We start from the raw sequence: 16,103 nt of genomic DNA on the forward strand, positions 1-16,103 counted from the left end.
TTACTTTTAGATGAAATTAGTTCCTGATGCTCACGTATGTTGGACCTCAGAACAATGATCATAATTAAGTAGCAAGTGATTTAGGACTGGGTGCTCAATGGGAAAGAGGGAGAGGGCAAGGATCTTTATAGAACATTATTCTGCAATTGGTCATTCCTCTATGTAATTAACTAGGTTTCTCGCTGAGACCTGAAGTTAACTGTACCAAAGTGGCTGCCCATATTTATCATGGCAATGCCTTTGTTTTAAAAATGTCAATAATTGATGTTTTCAATAACTAAGACAATGGCTCTTATTTCAACCCATTTCTTTTGCTTTCTATTCTGATTTCCACTGATATAGAAACTATCCAGCTCTGCAGTTATTCCAACTATCTACATTAAGTGGCTACTAAAGGAATAGAAGGGAGTTATGATTTAGGATGGCTGGTTAGAACTGTTCCAAGGTGGTCTACTGAGTTAAGTACAAAGGTGGTAAACCCTAAGCATGCTATGACTTTCTTTTGATTTCACAATGTAGAAGCCTTGCCGTTTGCTTTTTGTTTGATAAAATTTCACCATTATTAGAATGGTGCAGTTGCACTCATCATCAACTTCAATCATGCAAATAGGGTGAGTGAAAATTTTTTGATCTATAAACGAAACTTTTACTGTCATCATGGCTTAAAGCCTTTTTGCATCAGAACACCCTGTATGCTAAGGCAAATTTAAAATCATTGTTTTTGGAATAGGTTGATAATTTAAATAGGAGTCCTGATGACTGACTTCTCAGGTATGATTGAACAAAAACTGTCAAGAATTTTAGTAGAAAAATTGCATTTTTAATAAAATTTTTAATGTAATAGTTTTGGAAATCAGTATGTATGCTTGCTAAAAACCTGAGTTTCCTTTTTATTTAAAAAAAACTGGTGACAGTTGTAAATTCAGATTAATTTCTTTCTCTGCATCTTTATCAATTTTTTTCAGTTGTTCTTAAGACTATCAGTACCTTGCTCCCTTTGTAAAAGTACTCGGTTAAATTTACATCAGTTGATAAACTAATGGTTGGTGTTTGGAACAGATGCCGTTGCCTCCTGACAAGGGGAACGAACTTCCATGCTGTATAGTGTTTAACATCATTTAATGATGAGATCTTGACAGGAGCATGTGAACTATGCAAGTGAAAGGAAGTTGCCACTATTATACAAATAGTCAATTTATAAGTAGAAGATCTTGGAATGAAATATTTCAATATTCTTGCATGTTTTTGTGGGGTAAGATTAACACTTGGGTATAGTATTGCTACATGATGCTGCTATTTGTATTTTGTTTGGTAGTTTTACATGTGTCAGTGTGTAGCTTTCTTAGGATTTGTATGCAAGTATTAGTAACTTAATGTTAAACAATGTTGACTTGGATACTGTCAAGTTTGTGGTAATAAACCTGAATTAATATATCTGAAAATAAAGCTATGATGCCTCAAAGTATCCTCGTCGTTTCTTAAATACTCAACCCTTTTTTCTCTGCCAATTCCTTGCCTTCTACAAAAATATTTGTTTGCATCGTCATGGAGATACACAGCACAGGAAATGGCCCTTCTGCCCACCATGCCCATGCTGACTATCAATATGAATCCCTTTTGCCAGCAGTTGGCTGCAGCTGTTTGTATCATGGCAATTCAAGTACTTGTCTATATATTTAAATATTGTGAATCTCTGCCTCCACTACCCCATTGGGTAGTGCATTCCAGATTCCAACTATCCTCCAGGTAATAAGACTCTTCCTAGGATCCCCTCAAACCTTTACTTTGTATTAGTTTGAATAGTTGTATTTCAAATTCAGACCTGAACTGTATAAACATCAATGCATGTTTTTATAGTTAAATGAATTCTGGTGAACAAATTCACAAACCAAATACAGGTCCTCTCCAAGTAATGGACACCCTGTATGTACGATCGTGATTTTTGGGAGAGCTGTGGGATAGATGGGGATGGACTTGCTGGCTGCTCTGGGGCTGCTGGCATCTTTTACTAGGTGGAAATGGGGCATTTCCACATGCCTTTTCCCCCACCCCCTGCTCCCTGAGTCTGGGACAAGTCAAGCAGAGCTGAGAGTGTTGAGCAGACTTATTCACTCACTGAGTCAATGAGGCCGTCTGCCTGCTCTCCTGTCACAGCTGTTTCTGTGATCCTCTCTCATATACTTTTTCTCATTTCCAACTTGCGAACAGATCGGGTTATGAACAGTTCTCAAGAATGGAATCCTATAACCTGGGGACTGTCTGTAATTAAAATGGTGTAGCATTAATCAATCTGCTACATGTGATCCATGTATGCAAGTCTGATATGGGGAAAAATGAGGTCTGAGAATTTTAAAATTTGTATCACTTTACAAGATAATGAAGACATCTCTTAAATTTCCCTTGCAATAGTCTTCTAGAAGCATAGTTACACTGTTCCATTTTATTATGCAGCTTACAATTATTGATCCCTCCATAGATCCTGACTTTGTGGTATCTTGTTACCTCCCTGTGAGGAAGAGGTGCCTCTGAATGATTCATGGCAAGTGATTTGTATTTGCCATTGATAACATCAGAGAAATTAGAATTCTGAAGGCTACATTTTCTCCTCAATCACTGAGATTAATTAATCAGCACGGATGGAAGATTGAAACTTGGACCTTTGTGTATCACTAAACATACAAGTGACGTGATCATTCACAAACATTGCAAGGTCTTACAAAATAATTTTATTATAATCACAATTAAAATGCATAAAAATGATTATCAATTGATACATTGTAGATGGTTTTGCTGATTCAGGTGGTTAATCAAATCCTCAGTTGTGTAGTAGGTCACTGCTCTTGAATTATTCTGATTTACAATATTCTGCAATGCATCAGTGGAAATCTATTTACAGAGTCTTGATGTCTTTGGCTTTGACTAAACATTTTTATTAATGTTGTGAAAAATTATTAAAATTGCTGTAGCAAATGGAATAACTTGATTGACTTCAATTCCTAGGTTAAATGTACATCTCAAAATGCCCTGGAGAACGTTGAAACAAGCTGAATTCTTGCAGCAGCCATTTGTGGGGAAGGTGCTTCCAGAGTGCTATTGGTTTTGAACTTCCAGGATTTTGACCTAGTGATGACAGATAAAAGGTGATAAATTTTCAAATCAGAACAGTGTGCAGTTTGGAGGGAAACCTTGCAGATTCTTATGCCTTATGGTCTGAGATGTTGGAGACAGTGGAGTTTTCCTGGTGCTTTTGAAGGAACCTTAGTAATTTACTGCAATGCATTTTGATGTTGATGCACATTTGACAGAGAGGATGGCATGGGGTGCCAATGAATTGGGCTGACTGGTGTGGAGCTGCTTACATCATTTGGAGATGCACTCGTCAAGGCAAGTGGAGAGTGTTCCATCATATTATCAATTTGTACCTTGTAGGGGATGGTAGGCCTTGGATGGTAGAGAGTTGAGTTGTATGCTCCAGAATCCTTGGCTATAAAAGTAGGTTCGAGCCCGCTGTATTCATGGCTGATCTAGTTAAGTTTATAGTGACTAACCCCCACCCCCAGGTCTTCATGTTGATGATGAGGGTCCATCCCTTTTAATGCCATTGAAAATCAGGGGGATTTGGTTAGATGCTTCTGTTGGAAATGACTATTCATTTTCATAACTATTTGCACTTGGGACATAGTCATAATGTTGTACAGTATAAAAACAGGTTCTTTAGCCCACTGCGTCTATACTGACCATCTATATTAATCTCAGTTGTCTGCATTAATTCCATAATCCCTCAATGCCCTGCTCATTCAAGTGCCTCTATGTGCCTCTTGCATGTTACTGTTCCTGCCTCCACCACCTGCACTGGAGCCTCATTCCAGGTACCAAATACTCTTTTTGTGAAAAAATTTACCCCTTAAATCCCTTTTAAACCTCCTCCCTCTACTGTTCCCAACAGTAGGGGTGTCCAGTTTTGGACACCCCTACTGTTGGAAACAAAGTCTATCTACCCTATCTACACCCCTCATAATTTTATGTAGGTGTATCATGTCACCTCTCATTGTCCTTTGATTCAGAAAACAGACCCAGCCTATCCAGTCTCTTCTGTTAACTCAAGCCCTCCAATCCAGGCAACATTCTTGTGAATCTTTTCTACACCCTCTCTAGCTTAATCACGTACTACTTAGAGTGGTGACCAGAACTGCACACAATACTCCAAGTGTGGCTAACCTATACTTTGTACAACTGTAATATGATGTCGCAACTCATACTCATTGCCATTATACTTGATTCTTGTACATGAATGCTATGTGATTTATCAAGCCATGCTTGAATATTGTTCACATCTTTATAGTCATTGAGAGATACAGCACAGAAACCATCATTTTACACTATTCCTACAGTAATGCTGTTTTTATTCTCCCCACATTCCTATAAACTCTCCTGTTTCTACCACCCACCTACATATTGGGGGCAATTTATAGTGGCCAATTAGCCTACCACTATGCATGTCTTGGATTTGGGACCTGGAAAAATCCACATGGTCACAGGAAGAACATGCAAACTCCACACAGACGGCACCCAAGGGCAGGATTGAACCCAGGTCTCTGGCACTGGGTGGATTAGCCATGATTGTATTGAAATAGGAGGTGAGATGGCCTGCTCCTGAACATATTTTCTTGTGTTCTTGAAGGCAAACACTATAAAGCACAGTTAAGCACGATGTTGGAATCGTTCATTTTCTCCTGAAAAATTTTCTCAAAAGCTTGCTTCTGTTCCTGTGTGAAATGTTCCTTCCAGTCTCCAACCACCCCTAAATGAAACAACAAAAAGAGAGAACCTATCATGATGAGAGCAAAGAGAATAACAGTTTTCTGGATTATGGGTCTTATTATTTTCACCAACCTTTCCTCATGAACTTTCCTCTTTCGTGATTCATAATTTCATTGGGAATAAGTGTGTAGTTGATCATCTTGTTTTCTTTCATGTTTGCAAAAGTGCAGTGCCGTACAATTGTGTCTACAGCCTCTGGTAAAAGTGGATGCTCCAAAAAATTGCACAGTCTTATGACAGATTTTCTAAGGTCCTGTGAGAAGTAATAGATGAAAGTAAAACTCCAAAATTAGTACATTTTGTATCATTTTTAAAAAAACTTCTTATTTTTGTGCACTGCTCTAATCCTTGCCCAACTTTCCTCAAATGTTTGGATTAGGTTTCAGATATGTGCTATGTAACATTTCAAGATTTTGTTTCAGGCTGTAATGCTGTGTCTATAAGTTCTATTGCCTAACTTTTTTTTCTTTGGTTGTGTGCATTTTGAAAATTGTTCTCTTTCTGGAATTAACCCTAATCATTTGTTGGTCATTTCTTGTCACTGGAGTTTTATCTGAGCACAAACTTCCCAGTTAATGTCAGGGACACATTGGGTGATGTCATTCATGTGCAAAGCCCCTCCAGTGCATTTGGGTGGTGGGGGGTGGGAATTTGAATCATATTGTCACGGGAGCACCTGCCATCAGGCACTCCAGGACAAGACGATATTCCCAGCATGGCCCCAAGTTAAGAAGCCTGCCAATTAAATAAATTGCTGGCTTTCATCTCTCAGCACCCACCTCTCGTTCCACTGCAACCAACCCATCATCCTCCAATCTCGTGTGTGCCTGAGTCCCAGGTCCCAACCCTACAATCTTGTTTCTGTGCTGCTATTTGTCATTTCAAAAGCACTTGTTAGAGCAATACAAAACTATATTCATTTCAGTAATTGCATTACTTCTGCAAATGAGATGTTTATCAAGTTTGTTACTCTCTTGCATAAACTGACTTCAGTAAAGCTTCCAGATCAAAGCAGGCAGGGTTATGGGAAACAGCTGTCAGAGGATTGAAACCAAGTTTGGTTAAAAACTGTACTAATTCCACCCTTAAGTTAAATATCTCAGTTTGAGAAACAGAAAACCATTTATTCAAATGTTGCAAATGCATCTTTAAATTGGTCAAATTTTATATTAAAGCAAAATTTAATGAGCAATTATTACCTTCATGAGCTCCTCATAGGTGATAAATAAGAAGTTGAATTCATTCCTGTGACTCTCCCATTCTTTGATATGTTCAAACCATGATCCATAATTCACTAAAATAAGGGAGTAACAATTTTTAACATTTTGAACCTTCTTGAAGCTTTAAAGGCAGAATTTTATTCTCATTTTTTTGCATAATTCAAAGGTGAAGTATCATTGAAGGCTGTTTTCAAAATTCTCACCTTGGTATTGTGCCCGAAGTATTTTCTTTACTTTATTATCAAAATGTTAAGCATGCATGTTTGAAAACACACAATTTTTAAAAATATATGGAGCCATTTGTGCCAAATTGAGTTTTTTTTCCTTTGCTTTTATACTCATTCTGGAAAATGTAGGTAGACTCTGACAACACTAGTAAAATTTATGTTAATTGTTCAGAATGTGAAATACAATAAAATTGTTTTGAAATTGCAGGATATTTGATTATACAAACTTTATCATCCAATATTAGAAGTGATTTTTAAATGCTAAAAATCTTGTAATTCTTATATTGCTAATCTTGTGGCAGTAAATGCCAGTGATGTCTCATTTTGTAACTTAAATGTATCATATCCTGTGGTGTTCTTAAAAATTGAGAAATAATCCGCATATGCTTTAAAGCTTAGCAAACTCATTTGTGCAACCAACTAGTTCTGAAGTAATTTCTTTAAATAATTAAACATTGCAGCCAATTTTGCAAATCAACATCCCACAAACAAGATTGTTTTAAGTTGAAGGAAAAAAGGTGCTAAAGATATTAGGTGAATTCTCCACTATCTTACTCTGCCTAAAAAAGACAACTTCTACTTATTTCAATAAGTAGCACTTTAAATATTGCAGTTCTACATAGTTATAGCTCTGCTCCATACTAAACTTGCATTTTTAAGTGCAAGTGGGTTTAGAACTTTGGTACCGTCCAACTTGAAGTAAGAATGTGACTAAGGCAAAGCACGTCCAACTTGCATTAAAGAAAATCAAATAGCGACCTAATGAACAAGAAAGTTTTCATAATTTCCCTTCTACTCTTCCCCCAAATTGTTTATATTGTTCTAGAGTACTTGGAATTTAGCTGCTTTTTTATTGCAGCATAAGGATTGCTCAAACCACAGATTTGGTTCTCATCATTTAGGTGACTTTGCTTCTGTAGCTGTATTTATTACTATATTTGTATTTACATTACAGAATTTAACTTGTAATTACTTCTCTGCAATACATGAAACAGTAATATAAAAGCACAACTCTATTGGACTTCGGGCACAAAACATCTAATCCAAATGCTTTTTGATTATTCAAATTTAAAATCCTGCAAAAATATTGAAGTGAAAATATTATTTCCACAGACACCAGGAAATGTGTAAATCATCATAATTGGGCAAAACTTACTGATATTTGCAGTGGTTGGGATTGTTTTAAAAAATACAATTCTCAGAAAGGTTGAAGAGCCTCTTATTGAAATCCCCCGATATATCTGGTGGTTTGCAAATATATAGGATCAAAATGCATACCTTCTCCAGTTATAAATTTCTCCAAGAATTCCCCAAAAGTTCCAGGCTCGGGCAGGAAGTTTGCCATTTTATGGAAGTAATAAAATGAAACAACTACATCCTTTGGATTTCTTGCAACATAAATCACCTGCAGAAATGAGGCAAATAAGCGTTCAGCAAGTAAGAATTTATTTTGACATATCAGACAAAAATGTTGACAAAGGATGGTTAGGGTAAATGAACCCTACATATAGAAGAGAATAGAACAGCACCCATAAGGATGGATTTCTTATTTTCGCCCATCATAAACAACCTAACTGATGTGTGTAAAGTCTTTTTATCTGCTTGTCTAAGTGCCTTGTTTATGCTTCCACTTTATCCATAGTTGCAAATAGTTCAGTGTCAGCTTGTATTTACTTTGGAGATGGTTGTGAAAATTTGGAAAAATACAGATGGTCCAGGAAGAATTGTACTAATGTTGGAAAAGTAAATGATGTGTTGTGTTACATGTGTCTGAATGTGGTTGATATCCAGGTTGAATATCAAAATAATAAATGCTTACATTGATATTCTTCATTATGATCATATTGGCACAGAAATTTGTGGTATAGGAAAGACCAGTCAGCCCAGTGGGCCCTTACCAGCCAAAAAAGCTGCTTGGGTTGATACTATTTCCCTGCTCTTGGGCTGGGCTCTAACTTGAACACCCAATGCTCATCCAATGTTTAAATGTCCTCCATAAAATAACTTTTTTTTGCTATATTTTATTCTTGGGTTTGGGATGATGATTCTACCAAGTTGAAGTTTACTTTTGGAATACATTATCTACACAGTAGCTATAAGAGTAACTGTGTCAAATGAACCTTAGCTGGAAAAAAAAATCCAGGAAGTTCAAGTGGTCTTTAAATCAGGTGGTATTTAAAACCTGGTTTTGTCCTTGATCAAGCCAAGTCAGGTTCTCCTTTAAGTATCTTCTATTGAAACCAATACCTAACAGCTGCATGCACTATTTCTTCATTAAAGCTACTGAAATGATGAGGCAAGATGATGTGCCTTGGATAAAATAATGCTGAATTAATCGAGATTTATTCTTAAATTTACTTGCAAAACAGTATTTTTCAAGCAAGTTTAATTAAACAGAATGTAGCCTCATAACAGCTTCCTCCTTCGCTTGGAGACAACAAAGAGCTTCAGATAGGAGATCCAGTGGTAAGGAGTGTGGGTGTTGGGCAGATAGAACCAGGTGGGGGGGGGGAAGGGGAAAGAAACTGGGTAATGGAGGGGTGGGGAGCAGTGTTTCCCCCAGTTTCTTTCCCCTCCCTCACTTAATTCCAACTGCCCACTGTACTTAGCTGGTTCCACTTATCACTTTCCTTACTTAGCAGATTCCAGAATCTGCAGCCCTTTGTGTCCACTTATCATCTTCCAGTCTCTACCATCCCCTGCTCCCCACCCCCCTGCCTGGCTCCATCTGCCCATTAGCCCCCTCCTCACCAAGTTCCACTTATTGTCCACTGACTACTGCCTCACCCCATCCCCTCACCTCTTTATACTAGCTACCTCCCTCTCTCAGTCCTGATATAGGGTCTTGACCCAAAACATTGATTATCCCTTTATCTCCATGGATGCTGCCTAACCTGAGTTCCTCCAGCAGTTTGTTTGTTTTTACTTCAGATTCCATCATCTGTAGTCTCTTCTGTCTACATTATCATGCTTGTTACTGTGAGTTTGCCTACCTTTGCATTAGACTGTTTGAGAGGCTTGGCAAGGAAGTGATAGGGAAGGTGTGTGGTGAGAATTCGATGGTCTGTCTTGTTCACCAGAACGTTCTCACAATAGTAATGTTCAATCCATGGAGTCCGAAGCCAGTTTGGGATAGTTTTAGCAGGCAGTGTGTTCCCATCACTGTAAATAAGTGTGAGAATCTCCTGCATCCATGTGGTACCTACAGAAAGATGATTTGGATGAATTATTGTATTGTAATGGTGGAGGTTATTATTCCATCTGAAGTACTTAAGGATATGGCTGCAGCAGACGAATCCATTGTAATGGTGCTGTAATGTTGTGAGCCCTGTTGAAGAGTTACCATTGACAAAAATGAATATTTTGGTTTATTTTCAACAATATTTGCAATTAGATTTAAAATTCCAGTTCATGATGCTCATTGTTATTTGGGAGTTTGAAGTCTTAAGGATTAAACAAAGAACTAATGCTGGTGCAATATTTGCCTTTTGTACATTCAGTCATATAAGAGCCAGCAACAAATACATCTTACCCCATCGTCCCTGAGGGAGCATCCCCTCATTTCACCCCAGTTCACTCCTATAAGGTATCTTTTATTAGTCACATGTACATCGAAACACACAGTGAAATGCATCTTTTGCGTAGTGTTCTGGGGGCAGCCCGCAAGTGTTGCCACACTTCTGGCGCCAACATAACATGCCCACAACTTCCTAACCTATACATCTTTGGAACGTGGGAGGAAACCAGAGCACCCGGAGGAAACCCACACAGACAGCGGTCCTTACAGACAGCGGTCGGAATTGAACCCGGGTCGCTGGCGCTGTAATAGCGTTACGCTAACCGCTACACTACTGTGCCTGTCCTCCGTCACATTTTCCCATGCAGTGATGGGAGATGCAGTCCTTTTAATTGCTCCCTGCCCACTCCAGAGCCTCAAACGCTCCTTCCAGCAGAAACTATTTGCTTGCAGATATTTCAGTTCAATCCACTGCCTATGTTACAATTTTCTTTGTATTAGGGAGAGTGAACTCTAAATTGGGAACTGTTTGCAGACACTTTTGTTTACTGCAAGCTGGATTGTGAGTTTCTGCTTGCCTGTCACCTTAATTTTTGGAATTTAGGAATTTACTGTGCTGCTGCTACAAAAAGCTACTTTCATGGCATATATACCCTGGTTATATATGCCTATAAACAATATACTTAATCTTGACCTTGAACTTTTTTAAATCTTATTTCAACCTCTGTATTTTGTTGGTCCAATAAAGCTGAGCAAATGATTCTGAAATGGCACCACATCTGTCAATTGGGCATTGTTGCAGCCCATTGTACTCTATTTAGCACATTCTGCTGTGAACTACTCCCCCAATTGTTTCAGATGGCTGTGGTAAGCAATTATGCTTTTAGACAATGACCTAGAAATTGTTCCTTGACTCACAGCCAGGTTAAATGACAATCTATTGGGGCCAATATATGATCTGTTCTATCTGCTTTAAAAAAAATGCATTCAAAGGCCTTTCTCACTGGCTCTGCAAGGTTACAATCAGCTAGGAGTGTCGTGAACAAAATCAGACCTTGCTATAGTGGTGACAAGGCTGAAATATATTCAGGAGTTAGTGGGGGTGGGTGCATGTGGAAGTGAAAGCTGAACACAGATACATGCACAGACATCCAGAAATATGGACTGGTATGTTCACAAGATCACAAGACAAAGGAGTAGATGTAGGCCATTCAGCCCATTGAGTCTGTTCCACCACTTCATCATGAACTAAACTATTCTCCCATCTAGCCCCAATTCCTGGCCTTTTCCCCATATCCCTTGATCCCCTGACTAATTAGATACCTATCAATCTCCTCCTTAAACACCCCCAATGATCGGGCCTCCACAGCTCTATGTGGCAACAAATTCCATAAATCCACGACCATCTGGCTAAAGAAATTTCTCCTCATCTGTTTTAAATAGGTGCCCTCTAATTCTAAGATTGTGCCCTCTTGTCCTGGACTCACCCACCTAGGGAAACGACTTAGCCACATCTACTCTGTCCAGTCCTTTCAACATTCAAAATGTTTGAGGTCCCCTCTCATTCTTCTATACTCCAGTGAATACAGTCCAAGAGCTGACAAACACTCCTCGTATGTCAGCCCTTGCATTCCGGGAATCATCCTCTTAAATCTTCTCTGAACCCTCTCCAACATCAGTACATCCTTTCTAAGATAAGAGTCCAAAACTGCACACAGTACTCCAAGTGGGGTCTCACCAGTGCCCCACAGAGCCTCATCAACACATCCTTACTTTTATACGCTATTCCTCTTGAAATGAATGCCAACATAGCATTTGCTTTCCTTCTCTATTCCCTGAGACCCCTGACTGTCAGATATATTGCTGATGTCTGCCACAGTGAAGACTGATGCAAAATACTCAGTTTCTCTGCCATCTCTTTGTTACTTGTTATAATTTCTCCATCATTTTCAATCGGTCCTATATCTACCTGTTTCTCTCTTTTACTCTTCACATATTTAAAAACAACTCTTAGTATCCTTTTGTATGTTATTTGCCAACTTCCTTTCATAATTCATCTTTTCTTTCCTAATGACTTTCTTAGTTTCTTTCTGTAAGTTTTTAAGTTTCCCAGTTTTCTGTTTTCCCACTAATTTTTGCTTCCTTGTATGCCCTCCCTTTTGCTTTTATTTTAGCTTTAACCTCTCTCATTAGCCACATTTGTGCCGTTTTTCCATTCATAATTTTCTTTTTTTGGAATACATCTATCCTGCACTTTCCTCCATTTCTTGTAGAAATTTCATCCATTTCTGCTCTGCCTTCCCTCCATCTAGCTTACTTTTCCAATCAATTTGGAATATTCAGGCACTCACATACACAAGTACAAACACACGCATATACAGAGACAATGGAACACAGTCAAGAACATGTATCGACACTGACACACAGTAAATACAGGAATGGAAGTGCAAAAATGTCACTGAAACAACTACCTGATAAAATGTGTAATGATATCAAATTCTGAGTCTTGTACACACATTGCATAACTTGCCCTTCATGCTTTTGATAATTGCCAAAGATATAAATACTTTTGAAAAATAATAGTAATTATGAGAGGCATCCGATATACTAATACTCCTACCTGATTTGGGGTATGTAATGATTACTGTGTCGGTGTCACAAAACTTGAACTCCTGAGCATATTGCAAAGACTGCCGTGTGTGCAGGTGCCCTGGAAAGTCTATGCCTGAGCTCCGAACTGTCTCGTTGAGGTTAGCCATGGCTGGTGCCGCTTGCAGTGAGTGAACTACCGCTGAGGGTTGAAAGCAGGGTTTTTATGTCTCGATAACAGGAAACAATTCTGCCATTTTTCACCAGCCCCTCCCTCCCTCCCTCCCTCCCCTGTGAAGAAAGGTTGCAGTTCCCTCATACTTGTATTTTCCCTACACTCCATAGCAACCGCAACTCGTGCGAGAATGAGTTCCTCTCTGGTTACTAAAAACTGCAGATCCCCAGCTATTTTAGTTTCTTCCCTCAATGCTAATGTGTAATTTCAGCAGGGAGACCAATGACGGCAGAGTGCAATCTTGTATTCAAACATAACTTGAGAAATTCTAGAAGATTATTCAGAATATATTAATTTTACACTGAAATTAACTGTTCTGAAAAATGTTTTCATTTATTGTTGTTTGGAACATTTTCTGCACAAAAAGTTTGGTGCATTGGGGCCCAGTGGCTGTGGTCACCATAATTCATGGGGGAAATGAGCCTTGGCTCTCTAGTTAAGGCTTGCTTCTATGAAACCCAGATTCTCTCCATTTGATGTTCCTACATGCATCTAGCAGCCACCATTTGTCTGTGTGTCACACATCTGGAAATCAAAATAAGTTTACAAAACTGGATAAATGAATCACAATCTATTGGGTTTTGGGTTCAATTTCTTGGTTCACAAAAAAATTATGCTACATGAAAGATTACCAGCATATTCTCTATTGATATGATAGATGTCCTTTATTAACATCTGTCCTGCATCAACCACCATATGTGATGGAGGGTCAACTGTGGAAAGTCTTCCTTATAAGTAGCTTGGGGACTAGTGTTGAAATTGGGGGAGCTGTCTCACAGATTAGTCAAGAAACAACCTAACACTTTCATACTCACAGAATTGTCCCTATAGTGAATGTACCAGACTCTTCCTTCACATTCCCTGGGTATGCCCTGTCCCCCTGGTAGACTCGCCAGAGGGAGCAAACAGGCTTACAGGCACGAGGGAGTTAGCCCTCAGATTTGTTGTCACTGATTCCATTTCCTGTAAAATTTCATGTTGTCATTTTAGACAGGTGAAAATAAACTACCTACTGTCCTCTCTCAGCTGGTGTCTTGCTACTTCCAAGGTCAAAGAAGATTGTCATCTTCAATGACGGCAGGTCCCAATGGGTGAGTACATTCACAGCCATTTTCATCCAGAGCTCAAATGATGCACGTGGATGCCCTCCATCATAGAATGCTGCCCAGCCAATTTGATTCACTCTATATTAAGAAGCAGCTGAGAACATTGGATACAGCAAAGGCTTTGGGACCAGATATCATCCCTGTTGTAGTATTGATGAATTGCATTCCATAACTATCTGTGGCTATATCTGTTCCAGTACAGTTACCCCACTGGCAGCTACCTGACTATGTGGAAAGTTGCCCAGGTTTGTTATGTCCACAAAGATGACAAATCCAATTTGGCTGATTACTATCCAAACAGCCTATTCTCAAACAATAGCAAGGTGACAGAACCCATCATTGATGGTGCTATCACATGGCACTTGCTTGCCAGTAACCTACTCACCAGTGCCCAGTTTAGGTTTTGCCAGGACTACTCTGTTCTAAACCTCATCACAGTCTTCGTCAAAACCTGGACAATGGGGCTGAATTCCAGAGGTGAGGTTAATGTGGGGTTGAGGAGCAAGATAAAACTGAAATCAATGGGCAGCAAGAGCAAAACACTCCAGTGATCGGAGTCATACCACACACAAAGGAAGATGGTTGTGGTTGTCAGAATTTGATTATCTCAGACCTGGGTCATCACTGCAGGAATTCCTCAAGGTTCTGTCCAAGGTCCATATATCAATAGCTGCTTCATCAATGGCCTGCCTTCCATCAGAAAGTCAGAAGTGGGGATGTTTATTGATGATTCACAATGTTCAATTCCATTTGCAACTCTTTAGCAAAAGAAGCAGCCCATCCTTGCAACAAGACAGTGAACAGTATTCAGACATGGGCTGATATGTTGGCAGTAACATTTGCTCCACAAAAGGGCTGGGCAATGACCAAATCTCAATTGATCCAGTTACAAATAATGTTGCAAGAGCAGTTCAGAGGCTAGGTATCCTGCAGCAAGTGACACATCTTCTAGCACCCAAAGCCCTTCCTCTACATCACAACTCAGGGCTGAAATACTCTGTGGTTGCCTGGATGAGTTCAGCTTCAACACACAGATAAAGCAGGACACCATTTAGGGCAATGCAGTCAGCTTGATTGTTAGCCCACCCATAAACCAAAACATTTATTTGCTCCACCACTGGTGCACACTAGCTGCATTGTGTACTAGCTACAAAATGCACTGTAGTTACTCAGCTAGCACCTCCTAAAGCAGCACCATCTCCCCTCAAGAAGGGCACCATCACCTACATGGTACCTTCCAAGTCACACACCTTGCTAATTTATGGCTGTTACTTTATCATAAATGGTCCTAAAGGCTGGAATTTTCAACCCAAGAGCAAGTGGGAGTATTTTCACCCAAAGGATTGCAGCAGTTCATGAATGTGGCTCACTGCCACCTTTCAAATGGCAACCAGTGATGAGCAATAACTGATGGCCTTTCCAGCAACATCCCAAAATATGAGGCAGGATTGCATAGTGGGTGCAAAGGTGCTGCCTGGAAAACCCCCCAATTGTTTACAACTAAGAGGCTGTCAAAATTTTGGCTTTGGTGGAGAATTGGGAACTGTTGAAGCACCTTTAGTGCCCACTGGCTGTGTGCTCACTTGGGATAACTCTCTTACCCCACAACACCAATGACCATTAATTTGAGGCCACCCCCAAACTCAATCCCTGTCTTGAAAAATGAAGTCTATCGTTCACAAAATAAAAGTATCAGTCAATGAATAATAGTGTTTACAAACAATTGGTTACAGGCAGTATCCTTTGTCACAGAATGCCTCAAAATCTCTGAAAGTTTGTTTCATACGGCGGAATGACCTATATATATTATATATATTTACAAAACATATCCTTCCGATTTTAAAATAAACCGTCTATAGCTTTGTCACTTATCAACGGCCACACACATTTCCCTGTCTATTTGCTAACAGGGTAAAACCGACATACCGATATTATGTACCTAACATACAGACACATACAGATGTACCGACATACAGATATTATGTACCCGACAAAAATGTCTTCAGCGAGATTTCAAATCCAGTCAATTTTCCTGCACTGTGCTTCCTCTACTTCGCAATAAATATAGTATTATAAAAGTAGATTGATTTCCATGATGCTTATGAAATACTTTACACTTTCATTTAATTAAATGTTGCCCTTTTTGCAGAGTATATTGGCCCAGATATAATCCAGAGGTTTCTCAGGTAACTTTCTGCATTCTCACAACGTGGAAGTTTGGAATTTCCCGGTCAAGTTCCACCTACGATTTCCCTATTGTGCTCCCCGTGGTAGGTCAGAGGCTCACGAAGACTCCCCAGCATTTACACTCGACAATCTGCCCTCGGAGCCCATTCACATCAGTGGTAAGGGCGGGACTTTGGGGAAGAAAGAATAGTTCTTTTAAAA

At 39.3% G+C, this 16,103-nt stretch overlaps 1 protein-coding gene across 1 annotated transcript; it reads right to left on the reverse strand.

Moving 5' to 3' along the window:
- Positions 1 to 2,703: 2,703 nt before the first annotated feature.
- sult5a1 (sulfotransferase family 5A, member 1) lies at positions 2,704 to 15,902 on the reverse strand. The gene is made up of 7 exons (XM_052028138.1): positions 15,703 to 15,902; positions 12,406 to 12,576; positions 9,262 to 9,470; positions 7,547 to 7,673; positions 6,021 to 6,115; positions 4,894 to 5,074; positions 2,704 to 4,801 (listed from the first exon to the last, which is right to left on the reverse strand). The coding sequence occupies exons 2-7, from the start codon at positions 12,542 to 12,544 to the stop codon at positions 4,689 to 4,691; spliced, it is 864 nt and encodes a 287-aa protein (XP_051884098.1). The 5' UTR covers positions 12,545 to 12,576; positions 15,703 to 15,902; the 3' UTR covers positions 2,704 to 4,688.
- Between the last annotated feature and the right edge of the window lie 201 nt (positions 15,903 to 16,103).

The sequence above is a fragment of the Pristis pectinata genome, chromosome 13 (assembly GCF_009764475.1).
Source record: "Pristis pectinata isolate sPriPec2 chromosome 13, sPriPec2.1.pri, whole genome shotgun sequence".
NCBI classification, from domain to species: Eukaryota; Metazoa; Chordata; class Chondrichthyes; order Rhinopristiformes; family Pristidae; genus Pristis; species Pristis pectinata.

Coding starts and splice junctions, on each gene's coding strand:
- sult5a1 (XM_052028138.1), bottom strand. CDS start 12,544: ATGGCTAACCTCAACGAGACAGTTCGGAGCTCAGGCATAGACTTTCCA. Junction 9,471..12,405: donor CATTACATACCCCAAATCAG/GTAGGAGTATTA, acceptor ATCTTTCTGTAG/GTACCACATGGATGCAGGAG. Junction 6,116..7,546: donor GAAATTTATAACTGGAGAAG/GTATGCATTTTG, acceptor CCCTTATTTTAG/TGAATTATGGATCATGGTTT.